Raw genomic sequence first — 21,008 nt, forward strand, 5'->3', positions numbered from 1 at the left:
TGTTCAATGATCCCTGACACACTACAGAAATGGCGCGGCAACAGTGTGAGAAACATGACAGAGTTCACGGTGTGGATTGTCCTCCAAATCCCCAGATCAGAGTCTGTTCCACTGTACATGGGATGTGCTGGACAATCGAGTCCAATGTAAAGAACCTTCTGCTGACATGGGTGAAGTTCAGGTCTAGTAAAGTCATTTACAGCATTTGGCAGACACCCTTATCCAGAGTCATTGAGGGTTAAGGGCCTTGCACAGGGGCCCAACAGTGGCAGCTTGGTGGACCTGGGATCGAACTCACAACCTTCCAATTCATAGCCCAACACATTAACCACTTGGCTACCAAACGCCATCAGGTCTTGGAGAGTCAGAGGTATTTTAAGCAGTGACTTACACTCAATACTAAGCAGGTGGTTTTTGTGTTATGTCTAATTGGTTTATATGATTATTTTAAGCTTAAATATTTTTACATTTTAGAAATTCTTGGTAATAAACAGATTATTTACATGATCTGAACTCTGGCGCAGCTCATGTAAGAGTTTGTATAAAGCTGAGCATGTGTGTAATAAACATGACAGCAGGAATCTCATCACACAAACAACATGAGGAGGAAGAAGTTCGAGTTCAGATATGAATCAAGCAGCGGAAACACGGCAGAGCAACAGCGCGTACCGCATCAAACCAGAGCAAGGAGTCACAGCCGGTGCTCTCTGCAATACACGCTGCAGGACAACTTTAACACACGCTGGGATTTCCTTTTTAGGCATTTTAGGAACATACCTTCTACATACACAAGTCTGAAATTATCATATCCGAGCACACACACAATTACATTTTGTGGAAATTCTTCCAAGAGTTTCTTGTGGCATCCTGTATACAAATGACACTCAGTGTCATCACCATGAAAATTCTCACACACACACACACACACACAGCAGGAACTCCTGTGACGTTGTAAAATCTAAATGACATTAACACGCAAGTGCTCTTGTTTGGTTGTCAAGGAAATGTGACATCATATTCAAAGAAGTATCAGCAAAAAGTCAGCATTTTGTGGCGTAATGGAAGCAGTAACTTCATTACATGAATGAAGTAACTGTATAATTTATACTTTAATAAAAACTGGTTATATTTAAGCCCAAAACTAGATTAATTAGATTATAATAATTAGAGAACAGCAGCAACATTTTACAAAATCTAATGTCGAGTCTCTCTCACACCAATATACATACATCATATACAACACACAACCACACACACTCTTACCTGTTAAGAGGTATGATATATATTGAGCAGCAAGTGAAGGGTCAGTTGTCGATGTATTGGAAGCAGGAAGAATAAAGAACAGAAGCCTTTATTTTGTCACATATACTTTACAGCACAGTGAAATTCTTTCTTCACATGTCCCAATTTTTTTTTCAGATTGAGGTCAGAGCACTGGGTTAGCTATGATACAGCACAACTTGAGCAGTGAGGGTTAAGGGCCTTGCTCAAGGGCCCAACAGTGGCAGCTTGGCAGTGCTGGGGCTTGAAACCTGATCTTCTGAACAACATCCCTGAGCCTTGAGCCACCAACCTTAAGTAACCGATGAGCCAGATAGTGATGTTTAGACAAGTGAGTCAGAGAATCTCCAACTGGTGAAGCAGAGACAGATTAATGGACACCAAAGACCTGCTGATCTGTGTGGTTAATCTGGATAAGAAATCAATGGATTTTTAAAGATGGAGTCTGACAGATATTCCACTAGTCCACGACCAACAGCTCGTTTTACTCCACAAAAACATGTACAATTTTGACTAATGCGGTTTCCCATAGGATGATACTGGTGTGTCAACACCGACAGGAATCAGGAGGGATGTTCATTCAGAGCACACAGAGGAAGTGTAAATCAGAGCCATGATCAGGTGCATTCTGGGTTTCTAACATTCTAACAGGTACAAACAAACTTTTAAAATAAGTTTTAATTCATCAGAAATAAGATTTTCTAATTTCAGTTCTTTAACATGCCGTGATTTATTTAAAGGATATTTTATTAAAATGTGTGTGACCATAAAGGAGGAAGTGACATCATTAAATAAACAGGATGAACGGTGGAACAGGAAAACATCCAAACACTGGGCGCTTCGTCCTCAACGTCACTAAAGCATGAAAAGAAAGAACAACACAGAAGCATCCTTAAATTACCTTAGGAGTTTATTTTCAAAGAAAAAAACAAAGGACCATCAGGAAAATACAGGACTTCCTGCCACACACAGAGAGGACGAACGATACAGTGCCACGACTGAAATACAGACATCCAGATCAGCCGGGAACATTTCTGAAACGGCATTATTCATATCTGTCTGAGTTATTAGCCTTACACAACTGAGAGAAGAAATACTGACAAAAAAAGTCATTACAAAATAAAGCAAAGAGCTCTGTAAGAGAAAACATAAATTAAATGAAAGTTAGTGTAGCTCAACGTCTGCCTCTGTAAACATTTTCCTCAACAGGTGAAGATTATATTAAGTGAGCACTACATTACGACTGCACTAAACTCAGACGTTAAAGAAAACCTCTAGAGTTAACTCTCTTAACTATACCTAGAAGTGGAGCACTTGAAGCTCTTAAACAGAACAGAAGAACAGAAAATGTTTGCATTTCATGTAGTGGTTCCTTAACATCAGCTCTTAAAGTTTCTCCATTTTGTCATTACAGCACAATTGATTTGATTTTCTTATGCAAACACCGCAAGCGGAAATCAGCCATGAAACTGAAAGGAAATCCAAACGACTTGAACAATAATTAATACTTATAGCATTAAATAAAATTATACGAACGATTAAATAAAAGCACCTAACCAGAAATATGGTGATGAATGTAGTGTGTGTGTGTGTGTGTGTGTGTATAAAACCGGAGGGAAAAGATGAGATAAATATGAAAACATAGTTGTGATGATGGACCCAAGAAAAACCCACAGTGCTCAGCTTCATTAAATTGTACATGTACACTCACACACACACACACACACACACTCTCACTCACACACACACACACACACAAGATCTTCTGAATTTGTGTGTCCAAACTGAAGGACTGGAAACTGAAAGTCAGTTAGATAAGAGCACTGAAGAGATACTAGTGTTTCTCACACAGGAAAAGCAACTGTGGTGTGTTTACAGACAGTGTTTTTAAGAACTGACAAAATATAAAGCCTTAAATGTAATAAAGACTAAATAAAGATGTAATAAAAGACATTAAAGAGCTCTACAGAGAAAAGACCAATGAATGAATGAATGAATAAATGGATGTGTGTATGTGTGGTGTGTGTGTGTGTGTATGTGGAGAGAGCAAATACTCTTCTGAGAGTCACAAAAACAGCCATACAACCGAACCTGAAGATGCCTTCAGTAACAAAACAGTGTGTGTGTGTGTGTGTGTGTGTGTGTGTGTGTGTGTGTGTTATGCTATAAAGGAACACATTTAATATCAACAAGTGGCAGGTCACCTGCCAGGAACTCACAGAGAAGGGGGAGAAAATCCCACGGTTCATGTGTAACACTGAGGAGGTAAAGTTTCAAATAAAACTCTTACAGTCTGATTTAATAGAAACAGAACACACTTGACGTCGTGAAAAGATGATGTTCTTCAAAGTAACGGACCGGTTACGACGGCAAACAACTCCAAAGTCACGCACAATAGACTCAGACAGGCTCAGTTTGTTATTGTTACTCTGTTAAACACTGTATAAAGAAACTAAAACAGCGTGGAGTCATGCCTTTCAACTTGAAGCACAAGAACAGTATTTTCACACTACATTCCCACTTAGTGCATCGTATATATTTGGAAAAATTCTAAAATCAAATGTTTTGGGCATGAGTGGGGAAAAAAGGAAATGTCGTCCACCTAATTAATGAGCAGAACCTTTACAGTGTCAGATGTGTTCGTTTATCTGACTCGTGCTTACACACCAGCGAGGTGACATCGCTATTCCCTTTCCATTTCAGGTCATGTATTCACAGCAGGTACACCATCTTAGACACAGTCCATAAAATTCTAACTAGAGGCGAGAGAGAGATCCGAGACTCACCTGTCAGGTGAGAGAGAATGGGCAGGGCCACTCTAATTAAGCTGCGAAAGTCCATGCTTGTTACTTTCTCTGCTGTTTATAAATATTACGGTAGCACAACTTTCGACATTAAACACTGTCCCCAGTAAAATATATATTTTTTATAGATATACACACATATAATATATATATATATATATATCACGGGGGACAGTGAGAACATGCGAGCCTTAAAAATCACAAGTAGAAGATTATAAGAATCCACATATTGAGTGAATAATAATAATAATGATGATGATGATGATGATGGTACCAATAATAATAACATTAAAATATTCTTTCATGGTCCATCTCCATTCTAGATGCGTCACACACATACCAGTCCATAACGTAAATAAACTTCACTTTCCTGGGACCTACTTAACACACACTCACTCTCTCTCCCTCTTTCCATCCTGAAACTCTCACGTATTCCCCAGCACATTTCTGGCGTCACTCTACTACTTGGTCGATCTGGGATTTCTACAGAAAGAAAACATTTACACAGGCTAGCAATAATACCGTAAGATCAATACTCTCACCCGAGGCCTTCTCTCGTACACACGAGTGCTTTTTTTACTTTATCTAAATTGAAATTTCTATACAGCTTCTCAGTCTGGATTACGACAGCAGCTGAGTCGTTTAACTTGATGTGGTTTCTGCTCATCACACTGAGGATCTTGGTTGGTGGTTGTAGGTTTTCCTGACACTGTCGTCATGTGAAAAGGGAGTCGTCATTCCAGGAGGAGTGGGAGTGTTTACCAGCTGAGTAAGGACGTGCGCCCTAGGGTCATGAAGTAGACCTGGCTGGATCCTCCAGAACGCACTGATGCAAAGAATACCTGGGAATAAATAAACAATGGTTAAGTGCATAGTTATTCCACAAATACTTCATTGTGAAATGGAGGCTTCCAACAATCCCTGAGGAAACTGAGCAACAGTAATGCTGGCTTTCAAACCGTGTGTGTGTTTGCGTGTGTGTGTGTGTGTGTTTGCGTGTGTGAGTGTGTGTGTGTGTGTGTGTGAGGATGAATCTCACCTTGTCATTGCGTTCACACAGGAACTTAAGCCTCTGAGCTCTCTTATGCATGAAAACTCCATCCAGGTGGCCGGTTTCTACAGAGCGAATCTCGATGGCCTTCTCTCCCCAGCCCATGATCTGGTTGGAGCGAATATATGCTAAAAAACGGTAAAAAAGAAAATGGAAAACACTTTTACTTCTCTTGTTCCAAGATTTCACACTCTATGAATTTGTTTGAGAAGGGGGAAAAACGAAAAAAAAAAAGCACTCGATCAATGTAATGAATAAAAAAAAAAACATATCAGCAAAATCCTTCTAAACTTCTTCTAGTCCAAATCTAAAGCAGTAGCTTGTAAAAGCACGCGTGTGTGTGTCACATACCCACAGAGGTTGGCATCTCTCCCCACTGTAACACTACATCTTTTGTGATGCGGCCGTAGGTGTTGACGTACACGCCCTCGTCCTCGTAACACACAAGCAGCTCGATACCGTCTGTGTTTGGCAGAATGATTATGGCATGCGACTGAATACTTGTCTGGATCTAAACGCCAGGCAAGAGAGAGTAGAGAATCAGAATGTTTACTGAATGTATGTATCAGCATAAAGACTCTAAATAAACATTTAATTTTTAATGCTATTGTTCTAACACTTACATGAGTGGGCAGGTAGATGTCATACACAGCTCCTGAGTCTACGTCCACAGCATGGAACCCTGAGCAGGACCCGTAGATAACCTTTAACCTCTGACCTTCCTCTACGGTCAGGTCCACTAGGAGGGGCTTGTGCACCAGGTCACCAAATGACTGAGACAAAAGGGTTGTCATTATAACTAAAGTTAAGAGAAGTCATTTAAATAAATAAATCGAATATATATTTGCTTTCACTTGTTAAACCTAAAATACCACCCGCTCTTCAGCTACTACACAAAGTTTTAGCGATAATAATGAAAAATAGGGTTCAGCTATGACTGGATCACCATCTGACCCCAAAAGAATCTAATCAGGTGACAACATGCTTACAGTCAACGTCCCACTACACTCTAGATAATGCAGTTTGACTTGGAAGGAAAATAGCACCCTGGTATAACGCTTACACACACACCTTAAAAAAGACTGCTCAGAAATTAGAATGTAAATAGCATTAAATTAAATTATTCCTATTTTAATCAGTAGGGAAGAAGAGCCCCCGGAGCTACAGGAAACCTGTTGGTGCTGCTATATCAGCGTTTCTCCATCAAAAAAAAAAGACAATAGGATAATTAACCCTAGATATCATTACCTGAATATTAACCCTGATTTCAGTATCAGATCATGAATTTGAATGTTTATTCTCCTTTGACAGACTCATTTCTTCATCCAAATCATACTGTGCACTATAATGTTTCTTCAACATTATAATACTGTACCTTAACACTGGATATGTACCTAAATCTTTTAATCTAGCTGTTATCAAACCCCTGATTACTCTGTCCAATATTATAAATCCCCTGTCAGCTGTCCAATATTAAATATGCCAAATATCAAACCATCCCTTTATGTCCAATATCCTAGAAAAGGTTGTAGCTCAGCAGTTATACTCAGACCTACATAAAATGGATCATTCAGAATTTAGGCCTCATCATAGCACAGAAACAGCACTGGTTAAAGTGGTAAATGACCTGTTACTGGCTTTAAACCAGAGTTGTGTCTCCCTGCTGGTGCTGCTTGATCTTAGTGTAGCTTTTGACACCCATGACCATTCTATACTACCTGATAGGCTAGAACATGATGCTGGTGTTAAGGCAACAGCCCTGTGATCATTGGCTCCAGTCTTTCAGTTGAAACTCTGATTCATCTACAATGTAGATACTGACTTTATACATTTCTGTAAAGCTTCTTTGTGACTATGTCTGCTGTGGGGGACAAACCTGAGTAAAATGTATAAGAGAAACTATAAATCCGTCTGGAGCAATAAGGGAATGAGTATGACTGAAGTGTAGTGGGAATGTACCAAGACTAACTGGAATCAGAACAAGTCAATATTATAATGAAAACAAAGCAAAATAAAGCATTCTGAAGCATCAAACTGATCCCAGGTAATAAAAGAGAATAGAATTATTTTCTTCTATCAGTTAAATGACTTCTCAAATGAATCCTACTGACCTTGAAAGCCATAAATTTGTGGTAGGGTTTTGGAGCCCAGGCGTACACCTCCACAGAGTTCTTCAGTGCAAGGACCAGGAACTTGATTCTCTCGTATTTCACTGAAAATTAAAAGTAAATGAGGCATACAAGTGTTATCTGACAATACTTTAAAATGTCTTACAGCTGCTTCAGTGTGTTTCCAACTGATCTTTTATCTCTGGTGAGTTCACACTTCTGAGGAGAAAGAGAGAACATACCGACTTTGTAGTGGACACATCCCTCCAGATCCCCTACGGTGGTCCATCCCTGTTTCTTCTCCACCTCTGGGTCGTTGTGAAGAATCTTGTTCCTCAGCCAGGACAAGTAGTAAACCCGCAACTTATTCTTTTTCCCTGAGAAAGATACGGTACAAAAGGAAAAGAAAGCAAGTCAGTATGAAGCAGAAATAAGAAAATACTAAAACTGAGACAGGACTGGAACACTAACTAACTCTGTTAGTCTGTTAGAATAAGATACTACTCTGTTAGTCAGTTCACCCTGATCCAATAAAATGTTGTAGACAGCTGATTATCCACATTTAGTTGTCAAAAGGAAAGTATTTGATACAGCAGCCATATTTCAGTCAGTACTACAAATTCTGTGCAATCATCCAGGCGATGATTTAAGGTCCTGGAGTTGTTGTTCAATGATAAAGATATATCTAAGTATATACAAATAAATAAATAAAACAAGGGAAAGCACTTGAACAAAACTAATCTAAGCAAATTACATTTATTAATCATGGGCCATGTTTAGAATCCAGAATGATTTTGTGTATGCTACAGGCTGATACGACACCAGCCAATCCCCACTGATGTTTAACAGGAGCAGTACAAGCACAGTACAAAGTTCTACCTTCTTGCATAGTTTTTTTTGTTTGTTTTTATTAAATTGTCCATGGATGATAAAATCCTACCAACAACCTTTAAAGCAACAGAACACCAGGACCCTTTTCACACCGTACACTGGTCACTTTAGCACACCAGGACCCTTTTCACACCGTACACTGGTCACTTTAGCACACCAGGACCCTTTTCACACCGTACACTGGTCACTTTAGCACACCAGGACCCTTTTCACACCGTACACTGGTCACTTTAGCACACCAGGACCCTTTTCACACCGTACACTGGTCACTTTAGCACACCAGGACCCTTTTCACACCGTACACTGGTCACTTTAGCACACCAGGACCCTTTTCACACCGTACACTGGTCACTTTAGCACACCAGGACCCTTTTCACACCGTACACTGGTCACTTTAGCACACAGGACCAATTTGCACTCTGCACACAGGACCCTTTGGCACACCAGGACCCTTTTGCACACCGTAGATTGCATACTGCACATTTCACTTTGGAACTCTTTTTGAACTCTTTTTTCAATGGTCATTTTACATACTCTGCACATTATAATGTATATACCATTGATGTAAATTATATATAACATACTTATACATACATTTTACATTTTAATTTCTATTGCATGTCTTCTCACTACAAGGAACAGTTGTAAAACACATTTCTCTACATGTCATACCATGTATGTTTATGTATGTGACAAATAGAATTTGAATTTGAAGCAGCAGTGTGCAACCTGGAAAGGGCCAGTGCAGGTTTTTATTCTAACTAATCAGGAGCTACAACACACAACTGATTAAACAAGTGGAATGATTGGTAAGAAAACCTGCACCCACACCAGCCCATTGAGGATAGGATTAGACACCCCTGTTATAAAGAATAGAATAACCATGTGCTGCTGTACGCATAGCAAACATTCTTCTAAGTAACTCATATTAAATAACTTGGACAAGAGCTTACCTGTAGGGATTTCACTTATATAGCCTATAGTTTTCACTTCCACTATGAAAAGGCCTCACTGGCTGCACAGTGAATGATGGCTAAAGATTTAAAGCTAAAGATTTGCAATGAAGACACTTTCGACACACTCAGTATTGTATGACAAGTTAGCATATTGCTGTAGAACAGTAATGATTGATGATGGCACTTTGGAAGAGGATGAGCTCACTTCAGAGTCTGGTTTCTCTCAACATTCCTTCTTCAGGTGATTTTCCTGCTCACCAACGCATCTGGCTTGATCATCAAAGATCTTAATCTATATCTGGTTTTCTGTCCATTCTTCAAAGTGCTTGCTAATTTAAATTTAAATTAAATTCATAGCTAATCCTAAAGCCAAAAATACACAGCTGCTTCACATGATAAAATTGTCTTTTATTAGCTGATCACCAGGTCATGAGTTGCCAGATCTTCATCAGCACTTTGAGACTTGTACATGTAATGGAATCAGTCGGTGGGCGAATTGACACAGTCTGCGGCGTGCGAGAGCGTGACAAGGTTTACTCAATATCCTTAGAAGCTAGAATGCTGTAACATGCTTTAGCAACTCTTCCTGATTGCCACAATAAAACAGTACAGAGTGAACTCTATGCTGTAACCCAAAAAAAAAAAAAAAAAAAAAAAAACGGAAACAAAATTTCATCATCTTTCCTAAGTGTATTTATACACTGACGCATATACACAGATTCGAGGATTCCACAAATAATACTGTGTAGAATAGAAGGCACACAATACCATGTACAGTTACTCAATATGCTGAAGGGAAACAAATAATCAGCCAGCAGAAAAAAGTAAGAAGATGAAAAGGGTACCTGAAATAGTCACCAGCACATTTAAGCCCTCCAGGACGTCCATTTGCTGAAAGCGCCTGCGGTTGATGAGGGGATAGACCTTCCCTTGACCGCTACGATCAAGCAGCATCAGACCGCTCTCTGTCCCGACCAGCAGATTAACACCTGTTAAGAAATAAAGAAGTAACCTGCTGTGTTAGAAATTCAACTAAAATAATTCTTCACAACCTTACACCAGTGGCCAAAGAGTTCAATCAGATCTACATCACAAATCAGGCTACTAATCAAATACCGTAGCCACATCTGAAATCACAGGTTTCCAAACATATTAACTACAGCCAATATTCATTTCTGCACAGACACACAAGATAACAAACAGCCTTATAAATGATGCAGTGGTTATTCACAAAGAATCAGTTTAAGTGACAATATTCACCCCACAGGGCAGCACACAGGATCTCAGAGTTGAACCGTTTCTTGTATTTGCGGATCTCCGGCGTGTCACTCTGAGGCCGGGTGTTGACTGGGTTTACGTTCACCACGGAGCCCTTGCGTGATGCATCCTGCCTCAGCGCCTCCTGCAGCCTAGCATCATTCCCGTAACCTACAAAACCAAAAGGTCAGATGTTACAAATTGAGCTGTTGTAGCATTTGAATTTCCACAGTGTTGTATGAATAAAGTCTTATCTTTTCTTATGTTATGTTTTAATTATGCTGCACATCCGTGCTATCAATAAACCACTCCACAAATAATGACAGGTAACATTCACCTGTAGGTCAAAGCTAGTGGAGAATAGAGCTCTATAAAAATAAGTAACAGACTGTTTAGTGCATACTGTAAGTACATATTTTCTTTTGATTTATTCCATGAAGAAATAACTACATGTTCTTTGGAGGTATATAATGACCAGAATGAGCAGTAACATTTTAATATTTTGATAGGAAATAATGAAATACAAAATTAGCTTCACGTACAATTTGCCTACATCAATCTCACAGATTTCTTCATATTGAGTTTTATTATTTATTATTCCCATTTCCAGCTTGATTCTGCACATGTTGATTGCTTCTCCTGTTTTTTTTAATTTAAAGCGAGTTGGTCAAAGTGACTCAACTCACCCACATTGTTGAGAGCGCTGCCAGTGGATGGAGAGATCTGGAGCAGGCGTGGATCGATGAAAGGAGTGAAGGAAGAGGAGGACTTGTGCTTCTGCATTGTGGCGGACTGTGACTGTGATTAAATAATTAAAAATAGATGAAAACAGTAAAATGGCATTTGTGTCAGGACTAAATGTGCATTTCAGGTCTCCTGTCAGTATCTGTGCACCACACCTACATGCTACCATCAATACTTCATGTCACCTAGTGATCTGTGCTTCAGTATTCTCTATAATTACATCTCTCATGCAGCAATCATTCCCTTCCTGTGTGCATGTTGGACTACAAGATCTGGAGATATCTGCTTAGCAGCTTGTGAGCACACTAGGAGCTTCAGGTCACCTGCCCCAGTGTTACGAGAAGTCATTAAGGTTGAGTTTCCACTCAAAAGCATTTTTTCCCAACACTTAACTAGTGACCATACTTGCAGGGTTACTGGCTTTTTCAGTATGCAGATCCTATTCACCAAACCAAGCTGCACTATGAACATGTACTCTCTACATACCACGAACATGGGCTGGATAACAGCTACTTCAAGCCTTCTTGTGTTGGAGTTAATATTCCCTCAAAAAAAACAACACATTTTTCTTCACACTTGGTTTGAACTGGCGTTTGGCCACAGGCATGCCTTTAGTGATTGTTTTGTGTCGATGTTGGTCTCACCAGCAGAAACACTATGTTCAGATGTCTGCTGAGTGCAGGCACATACTGTAGAGGAATTCCAGGTTAAGTTACAACCTGCACATGGAATACGTTGGATATTTTGTTGCCCAAATGGTGACAGTTGTCTAACTGATATCCAAGTCCTAGCGGAGGGAATTTCAGATGGGGATATTGTGCAATCCAGTTTCTTTGATAGAAGTCATCTGTGCAGAACCTACCTTGTGAAATCCACCAGCAGGAGCTGAGGGCAAACTCATGACTGGCCTCATGCACAGCAGCTCATTTTTTGTGTGCTGTACAATGTTTTGCCAGTCCAGTGGAATGGTGTTTAGAGGCGTTTAGAGGTAGCTCATATCTTAATAATGTTTGATAAAGCACAGAGGCAAGTCAACAACAATTTAATATGATCTAAACATTTCTTTCACTTAGTCCTCAGACCCTTCCTTAAGTCACTGCAGTGAATGTATCTCCCTGGGAGAGCATTGGTATACTACTGCCTTTATAAAGAGGGAATGTAGTAGGTGAAGACACCTTACCCAAAGCTGCCCAATGTAAGGCATGCCCACTCGTGCTTTAGTCCCTCAATGGCAGTCCATTTGTTAACAATCAAAGGATTCAGCTAAGAGAGTTAAACAATTAGAAGATATATTACAGGATTTGCCCTGGTGGCCAAATATCTATAAGCATGAGATGAGCTGGCTGAATCCAAGATTTCTGCCCATGATGATATTGGTCATGTGAACCCTGCATTGATCTTACAGCCTTTGATGATCCTCCGAGCAGCTGCTTATTTGTGGTGGGGGCAGAACAGGTTGTAAGAAAAGCTTCTGCCACTGGAGGTCACCACTCTGCCCAGTCTCTGGCAGCCAGCCTCTATTGTGACAGGTTACTTAAAAGGTTTATTCAGAGGTGAACTGCTTCACAAAGTATGTGCTATTACCAGCACGCCATGTCACCATAGCCAGGCAAGGCTCTCTCAAAACTCACCCAGTGGGCAAGTATAGCAGTCACCTCTGACCTCTGTTACCCAGGATTTACACACAGAATTTGTTAGGTTCTCTAAACCTGAATAGATGTTGGGATACATGGTTACTAGAAACTCCATACGAATATAGTCACAATGCTGCAATCTAAGCAGGTACTCAGACAGTTATAAAATAGTAATGCACATATTAGAGATGTATTCATCTCTCTATTCATCTCTTATAATGCAGTGTTGTGCTCAATCCAAAATGTGTGTAGCTTCTTTAAAAAATAACAATGCATAAATTACAACAATAGACTTTTTATATATTTTGACTTAATGTGAACATTCTGTAAAACCAGACAGCCTTACACCACACACCAACGCACACACAAAAATCTCAATGGTGATTAAAGGACAAAACTTGACATGCAGGTGACAAGCAAGGAGGAAAACGTTTGCAGAGGAATGGAAAAGAAATGAAAATGCAGGCTAAAAGATGATCTAACTGATTAAAGCAAATATATGTGTTTGATTACAGTTGTGCGTGTCAGTTATATGTAGATTAAAGAACTGTTAAGAATGACAAAAGACCATTTTGCTAGAACACTGAAGGTCTTGTTAGATAGAAGCGCAGGTCATTTTTCCTACAGAAGGTGTTAGGAGTGTAGAACACTAGGGTCAGTGTTTAGTATAAAGCCAACATCTACACTACAGGTTCCTCAGGGTTATTCTTAGGGGAAGATATCCAAGTTGTTAATCAGCCAGGACAGAGAGGTGCACTGACATACCTCCATAAGGCAGGGCAGTCTGTCCGGAGTAGCAAGAGGGGACAGGGCAGGACTGCTGTGGCATGAAGATGTGGTGGAGGGGGTGGAAGGGCAGGAAGAAGGGGGCGAGGGCTGACTCTGCTGGAGCAGGTCGGGCAAGAGGTGAATTCGGCCCGAATAGCCATTCCGATCATTCCGGTCACTAAAGCTGGGAGCTGGTGTGGGCACTGGGCACTTTTTTACATCACCTGTACTCTGGAATTGAGAAGAGGCTGATTGTCTGTGGTGGTCTGGGCACTGAGAGGAGCCAGCTGACAGTCAGCTAGAATACATTTCTAAATTGTTGCTCATCACAAATACGCAATGTTTTAACCATTTAAATGAATTTACTCATTTAATTGAAACATATTTCAGTGATATGACCATCAAACGTGCTAGATCAATTCTATATGCTAATGTGAAGAAAACTGGATTATCAGATTTGAGCAATTCTGATTCTGATTATTAGCATCAGTGGAAAATAAATACTTACAAGACATAAGAAAAACACACACAAAAAAAAAAAAAAACACACTGACAATGTAAATTTACAAAAATTAAATAAATAATGCTGAAATGTGGTAGGGGTCGACACCAAAGCATTCTGTGGCTGCAGGGAACATTTCAGTGACATACACACACACTCAACAAATCTCAAAGCCACCGGTTTTGTCTAAATATCTTTCAGCTTCATGCACATATGAATCACCTGTCGCACAACTAGAGTGCTGTCCTTGCACGGGGTGGAGGAAGCATCATCACCATCTTCATGGATAACCATCATTTTCATGGACTCTGTCTCACCGTTGCTTAGTCTGGACGAGCTGTCAGAAAAACAATTAACATAGTCAATAACATAATTAAAGCCATTAATAGTGCATAGCGATACTTAAAAATTATGCTTCTTAGATAATTAACATTAAGCAGCGATAAATGTTGTTCACGAAAAGGCTTTATGGTGTTCTCACCCTCCACGTGAGTCCTCTGGCCCTGAGGTGGACTCCTCTCCTCCTTCCTGATCCACCTCTTCGTCATCCTCGTCGTCAGTGGTTCCCGAGTCATCGCTAGAGGAAGAGTAATCGGTGACCTTGTGTGGTGGCCTCACATCCTCCACAGCACGCAGCTCTTTGGCCAATGCGGTCAAATCCTACAGGTGAGTAGCCGTGAGTTACACACACACAAAGAGAGGATACATGGTACAACTCCTCAAATCCATTCAAGCTCTCTCGTTTCACTCTCTTGTTGCTCTCTCCTTAGCCACTACATAGATTTGATGGTGTTATATCATCATTAGCACTGAACCGCTCAGTTTCTCTTTGCTCTCCCATCTTAACATTTCTTAGCCATTCAGGGTTTTATTTTGTAACACAACTTGGATGAAAGGGGTGATTGATGTGAACAAGAAAAATAGACAAACATAAAAAGCAAAAGAACTGTAGTAGATGACTGACAGCCCCCAATAAGGTCACGCAGATCAGCTGTATGAACACGAGCAATCTGAGAACAGGAAGTGATCAGTTAGTGTGGTTACAAAATGCCAGGGAGATGCACTGAGAAAGAACATGGATTGTTAGCAGAGAACGAGTCGTTAGTAAGTCAGTTAAGTAAGATCCTCAGTTAATGCGCCTCACGCTTACCACTTCAGCCTACAAGAACCACACCAGAGGATTGCAGAATGACCCCACAGTCCACAGCAGATCATCACAAACAAACATGAAAAAAACACAAAAACAAACACCACCAAATTCCACAACAGAAATCAGATTACAAACTATGGCTAAGCTACACACACTCGTGCACACACATTCACACTCGCTGCAGCTCTCACCACCGGACGCCCAGGTCGAGCTATATCCTTCTTCTCGTCTGCTTTTTTGGCCGCATGCTCCAGCCGATGCTGAGAGCCCTCAGACTTAGATGAGGCTGTAGAAGAAGATATAAGCATTGCTGCTGAATCTCAGTTACTATCAATCGAATGGTTCAGACACTGAGCTGTAGACTATGTCATTAACCGAGTATATTTTAATAGCAGATACTGTCTCCACTGGAATGACAAAGCCGATTCTTTTCATTTGTTTAATACACTAATGCCATTTGGGTCTGAGATGCTTGACAAATGAAGCTCATTCGTGATTTTGATCATGAGCAGATTCTTCTTTCACACTTTAATTTTTTCATTTCACTTTGATACAGGTTCATTTTGGTTTTCAAACTTTTGTGGCTCTTTGTATTTCCTTTTTTAAATTCTGTCCTTCTAATTCTTACTGCTGATGAGAGCTTTGGATCTTGTGGTAATGGTCACTATATTTATATAGCGTATCAGCGTCAGTTCAGGCAGGCCACATAGTCAAGCTCGGCTATCAGCTGATGTCAATTTTCTAACCCTGCCCATCAGCTGATCTGATTCCTAAGCGCGCTATTGGTCCCTTTCAAACAGGGCGCCCTACTTAAATGCTTTTTTCAGTCTGTCTGCTTGGCTCTTTCCTCTGCATTGCTGCAACCCACCTCCTCCCCTAGCTCTCCTTGAAACTTTGTGTTTAACTTAATCAGTGTCATTCTGTTGTCACTGATGCAGGCTCTGTTCTAAATGGGGGATTTTGTCTTGCTGCTTTCCCAGTTAAATGGGAGATTGTCCCCCCATGAAGCTGCTGCTGTTCCCTGACTAGCTTTCATGGAGCTCATGAAAAGGATGGGGAATTCAGAACAGAGTCATACCTCCAAATGTAAATTTTATAAGCTTGCAAATAAAAAATTTAAATATGTCAAAGAATTGTCTATTTTGACTCAAGTGGTCCTGACTGAACTGCTCTTGAAGTCTTGTCTGAATGGCGGATTGTGAGTGCGTCACCACTGCCCTGAGCAGCTTGTCAGTGATATTGTTTGCAAGATTTTTCTTCACATCTCTCACAATGCTTCTGTGATCCACAGCTGCTGTTCTTATTGGCTGAACTGTTTCATGTCTGGTCGTTTATAAAAACAGTGGTGTCCCCAATTTTCAGGACAATCCATATTGTTGTACTAATGCCTAATGCTTGTTCAGTACCTCTGATCTGTCCTTTTTATTCAGCTTTTAAATGGCTTCATTCTCTCCAAAAGACAGCTATCTGTTCTTTATACTGCTCAGTCACACGGTTTTTTTGTTCCAATATTTCTGATGGTTTCGAATAAAAGGTGCCAAGTTGGACACATCTAGATGTAAACCAGAAAATAAAAGTTGAAACTCTGACCCATCATCTGACGTTCATCTTTTGATCTCAAACCCAAATGTCATCAATGTATAGCAAAAACAATAAGTTGGCCTTGCTTTCAGCAATCAGAGCTGAAATACAGTGGAATATGGATGAGTGGGGAACTCTGGGGACTGGGTTAAAAAATAGTATTAAACATTCATTATAATAAATGTAATAAACATTCATTCTGGTGTGTGTACGTTGTCACACATAAGTGAACATCATGTTTAAAGCCTGCACTTGTTCACAGATTCACATACAGTGGTGTGAAAAAGTGCTGGCCCCTTCCTGATTTTTTATTATTTTTTTGCACGTTTATCACACTTTAATGTTTCAGATCAAACAAATTTAAATATTAGTCAAAGATAACAAGTAAACACAACATGCAGTTTTTAAAGGAAGGGTTTCCTTATTAAGGAAAAACAAAATCCAAACCTGTTCTGCTCCTTGGCTTTCAGTAGCTCATCCGAGAGAAAGTGGAAGAAATCACAACTTGATGCAGATCTTGACTCTTACCGTACACTCCTGGCCAAGTTCTCCTCAGATGTGACTTCTGAAAAGACTTCCTTCTACAAGGAAAAACTTGAAGCTTCGACACAAGATCCTTGGAAGCTCCACATAATCATCTCTTCTTTACTCAACCCCCCAGCTCGACCTGCTTCATCCTCCCTGATTGCAGAAGACTTTGCTTCTTTCTACCATGAGAAGATTGAGGAAATCTGCAGGACCTTCACTTCTGCCCCAACTGCACTTACATCTCACAGTCTGGAGTCCTCTACTCCTTCGTTGTCGCATTTCTCAACTGTAGCAACAGAAGAGATTTTACAACCCATCCAGTCTTGCAATCCTACCACCTTCCCATTGGATCCACTCCCTTCAACAATTCTCTAGACCATCTCGCAAGACCTTCTGCCCTTCCACTACCACTATTATCAATAGATCCATAGCATCTGGTCATGTACCACCTTCAAGAGAGTAAGGGTTATTATTCCCATCCTAAATAAACCTGCTCTGGATCCATCAGACATCAGTAACTACAGACTGGTATCACTTCTCTCGTTTCTTTCAAAAATTCTTGAAAGCATTGTCTATAATCAGCTGTCTGTCTATCTCTCAAGGAACAAACTCCAAGATCCCAACCAGTCTGGCTTTAAAGCAGCTCATTCCACAGACACAGCCCTTTTCTCTGTCTCTGTGAAACTACATGCTGCTAGAACAGCCAAACTGTCATCCGTCCTCATCCTCCTCGACCTTTCAGCAGCATTTGATACGGTCAACCACAAGATTCTCTTATCCACCCTCATGAGTCTTGGGATTTGTGGATCAGTGTTATAATGGTTTGCTTCCTACCTTGAAGGGCACTCGTATCAGGTAACATTGAGGGGAGTGACATCTGCTCCACGCAGACTCTCCACTGGTGTCCCACAAGGCTCAGTACTTGGTCCTCTTCTTTTCTCCCTGTATACTCACACTCTTGGTGAAGTTATTACCTCACATGGGTTCTCTTACCACTGCTATGCCGATGTTACACAACTTATCTTCTCTTTCCCACCCACAGCTCGCAAACTTGGGGTAACCATAGACAATCAAGTGTCCTTTTCCTCTCATGTTGCTAATGTGACTCGCTCATGTCTGTTTCTTCTCTACAACATTAGAAGGATTCAGCCATTTTTGTCCACACAGGCTGTTCAGGTACTTGTTCAATCTCTTGTCATTTCAAGACTGGACTACTGCAATGCACTGCTGGCAGGTCTACCTATGAACGTAATTCATCCTCTGCAAATGACACAAAATGCAGCTGCATGGCTTGTTTTCAACCTGCCTAAGTTCTCGCATTCATAGGATGCTGCAATCCCTCCACTGGCATCCAGTAGCTGCACCCATCAGATTCAAAACTCTGATGCTTGCCTACCAAGCCAAAAATGGACCAAAAATGCAGTTCTTGCTGCTAATGGTGGCTCAACCTGTTATTAGATTTAGAGGGCAAGCACTTTTTCCACACAGGGCCATGTAGGTTTGGATTTTGTTTCCCCTTAATAATAAAAACTTCATTTAAAAACTGCTAAATATTTAAATTTGTTTGATGATCTGAAACAATAAAGTGTGACAAATGCGCAAAAAAAAATTCAAAATCAGGAAGGTGGCAAACACTTTTTCACACCACTTTATGTAGAGGTACAATTTTGCCTCATAATAGTAAACCTGATTATTATACCATCATCAATAAAAATAAATCATATTCCTAATCTTGCAGGTCTTTTTTTAAATAACTGCTCCTGTTCTTTGTGTAGCATGTGGCACGTGTGTGTGTGTGTGTGTGTGTGTACTCACTGCGTGGTCTGATCCTCTCTCCTGACCCAGTGTTAGAGTTGCTGGATGTGGAACTAGACCCTGATGAGCTGCTGCTGCTGGGCCTGGGAGCCATCCTCTCTACCCGCTCCCAGAGCAGTCGCGGATCATTGTTACTATGGAGACAGTGTTGAGTGTGTGATCCCTATACAAGCACATGCGCACACACTTCCACAGCACACACAGCGATTCAAACGTACCTTCCGACATTCTTCTGAGCTTGCAGGTTGCTCTGTGATGTGCCGATTTGGTGAGGGGCCTCACGGCGAGAGAGTACTGGTGACCTGGAGGTTGTTCTTACCGGAACCTTCCAGGGAGACATGCAGGGACACTCAGTGATGCATACTGCGTACATGTGTGTGTTTGGACTGATGTGACAAATACAACGTTAACCCTAGAATCCTTAATTTTCTGCAGATCAACAAGTTCAAAGTCCATCAGTTTCATATTAGCAAACAGCCAAGCATGAAACAGCTGGGCCACGTTGGTGCACCCTGAATAAACACCCACGCAGAGTGAGTCACCCGGCCACGTGCTTACCCGCGGAGGCTCCTCGTGTGAGTGGGGTGGCGGCTCGGGGCACGGTGGGTGCTGCTGGCCACGAACGTGAATGAGTGAGGGAGTGGACTCGCTGAACGAGTGCGAGCGAGAGATGGAGGGAGGAGTAGCTGAGCTGCTCTTTAGAGCGGCTACCTGGGACCACTGCACCTTTCCAGAGGCACAAAGCGATGAAGCAGGATGAAGAGGAGGAGGAGGAGGAGGAGACAGAACAGAAATGAAAAGGTGTGGTGGGGATGAAGAAAACAAGGGAGTTACGAGGTATGAGTGACAAAACAATGACAACAACAACAAAAAAAATGCAAAAACAAACCAAAGAGATGCTTTTACTTTATAACAAAGGAACATGAACACAGAAGTATCAGAATGTGAGGAATTATAAACAGGCTTAGAATGAAGGTTTGCAAATGTTTAATAAGCAAATTAAAAAAAAAGAAAGAAAGAAAACATCTACTTGCCTACAATCTACTATATTTGCAACTACTGATGTTTTAAAGTAAAAAATACAATTGGACTGTAATTTACAAAATGACGAATAAATGCAAAACACGCACAAATAAAGAAATCATTCAAATGGAGGGTGAAAAAGCAGAAGAATGACAGCCAAAAGACAATGGACAAGCAGGAGAAGGTCATGGGGCACGGTTTGGATCCAGCAGAGCCATTTTTGAGAAAACAGAGAATAGAGAAATGGAGCAAAAGAGAAGTAATAATAAAGCACAGAGGACAGTCAGTGAACAGTTAACATTCTAAAACCGACAGAGCTGAAAAAGACCGCAGCTGAGGAAGAAAAGAAAGAAGAGAAACAGAAAAAAAGAGATGTGTGTACAACAGTGAGATCTACCAACTGGAAAGAGGATGTTAAGAGAGAGCAAGCAAAGAGAAATCAAGCTTACAAACCCCTACATCTTTACTAGCAACAAAACTACCAGAGAGAGCAAGAAAGAGAGCGAAGTACATAAAGGTGCTTTCACTGAGCAGTGTGAGGATGAAGCAGTTAGTAGCTGGTATCAAGCTCATGATGTTAACTTGGCCTACTTAGGTAAAGGTTTTAGAAATGTTAGCATAATCACTAGGAAAAAAAGGCTACTCCAGCTTTTTTTTTAATTAAACTTGTAGTGCACTCATGATTACACAAGATTTCCTCTGTACTGAGAAAAGAACAGAAAAAAGACAGGCCTAAAACGCACGGACAACAGAAACCTACGGACTCTTACCAAACTCGACTACATCACAAATTCCACACTTTAGACTCGAACAGTGAAGAATGAGTCACGGTGAGTCACGCTCGTGATTGACTCACAGCTTCACAGAAAAATCCACAAAAGTGGCGCAATTCTGTAAAAAGTCATGACAATTTAT

At 40.7% G+C, this 21,008-nt stretch overlaps 1 protein-coding gene across 10 annotated transcripts in view; it reads right to left on the minus strand.

Moving 5' to 3' along the window:
- Nucleotides 1-2,173: 2,173 nt before the first annotated feature.
- map4k4 (mitogen-activated protein kinase kinase kinase kinase 4) overlaps nt 2,174-21,008 on the minus strand; it is a 54,572-nt gene continuing 35,737 nt past the window's right edge. For 3 of the 10 annotated variants that reach the window (XM_060875821.1, XM_060875814.1, XM_060875813.1), the window contains 16 exons: nt 19,629-19,796; nt 19,289-19,395; nt 19,071-19,204; nt 15,338-15,432; nt 14,478-14,656; nt 14,219-14,333; nt 13,492-13,725; nt 11,035-11,146; nt 10,352-10,519; nt 9,937-10,080; nt 7,487-7,621; nt 7,248-7,348; nt 5,760-5,909; nt 5,488-5,647; nt 5,125-5,264; nt 2,174-4,927 (listed from right to left, as the gene is read on the minus strand). In XM_060875821.1, coding sequence (XP_060731804.1) covers nt 4,844-4,927; nt 5,125-5,264; nt 5,488-5,647; nt 5,760-5,909; nt 7,248-7,348; nt 7,487-7,621; nt 9,937-10,080; nt 10,352-10,519; nt 11,035-11,146; nt 13,492-13,725; nt 14,219-14,333; nt 14,478-14,656; nt 15,338-15,432; nt 19,071-19,204; nt 19,289-19,395; nt 19,629-19,796 — 2,226 coding nt within the window. In that variant the 3' untranslated portion in view covers nt 2,174-4,843. The remainder of the gene's footprint in view (nt 4,928-5,124; nt 5,265-5,487; nt 5,648-5,759; nt 5,910-7,247; nt 7,349-7,486; nt 7,622-9,936; nt 10,081-10,351; nt 10,520-11,034; nt 11,147-13,491; nt 13,726-14,218; nt 14,334-14,477; nt 14,657-15,337; nt 15,433-19,070; nt 19,205-19,288; nt 19,396-19,628; nt 19,797-21,008) is intronic. The other 7 variants (XM_060875824.1, XM_060875817.1, XM_060875819.1 and 4 more) reach the window with 5 other exon arrangements.

This window comes from Tachysurus vachellii, chromosome 8 (genome assembly GCF_030014155.1).
Source record: "Tachysurus vachellii isolate PV-2020 chromosome 8, HZAU_Pvac_v1, whole genome shotgun sequence".
Taxonomy (NCBI): Eukaryota; Metazoa; Chordata; class Actinopteri; order Siluriformes; family Bagridae; genus Tachysurus; species Tachysurus vachellii.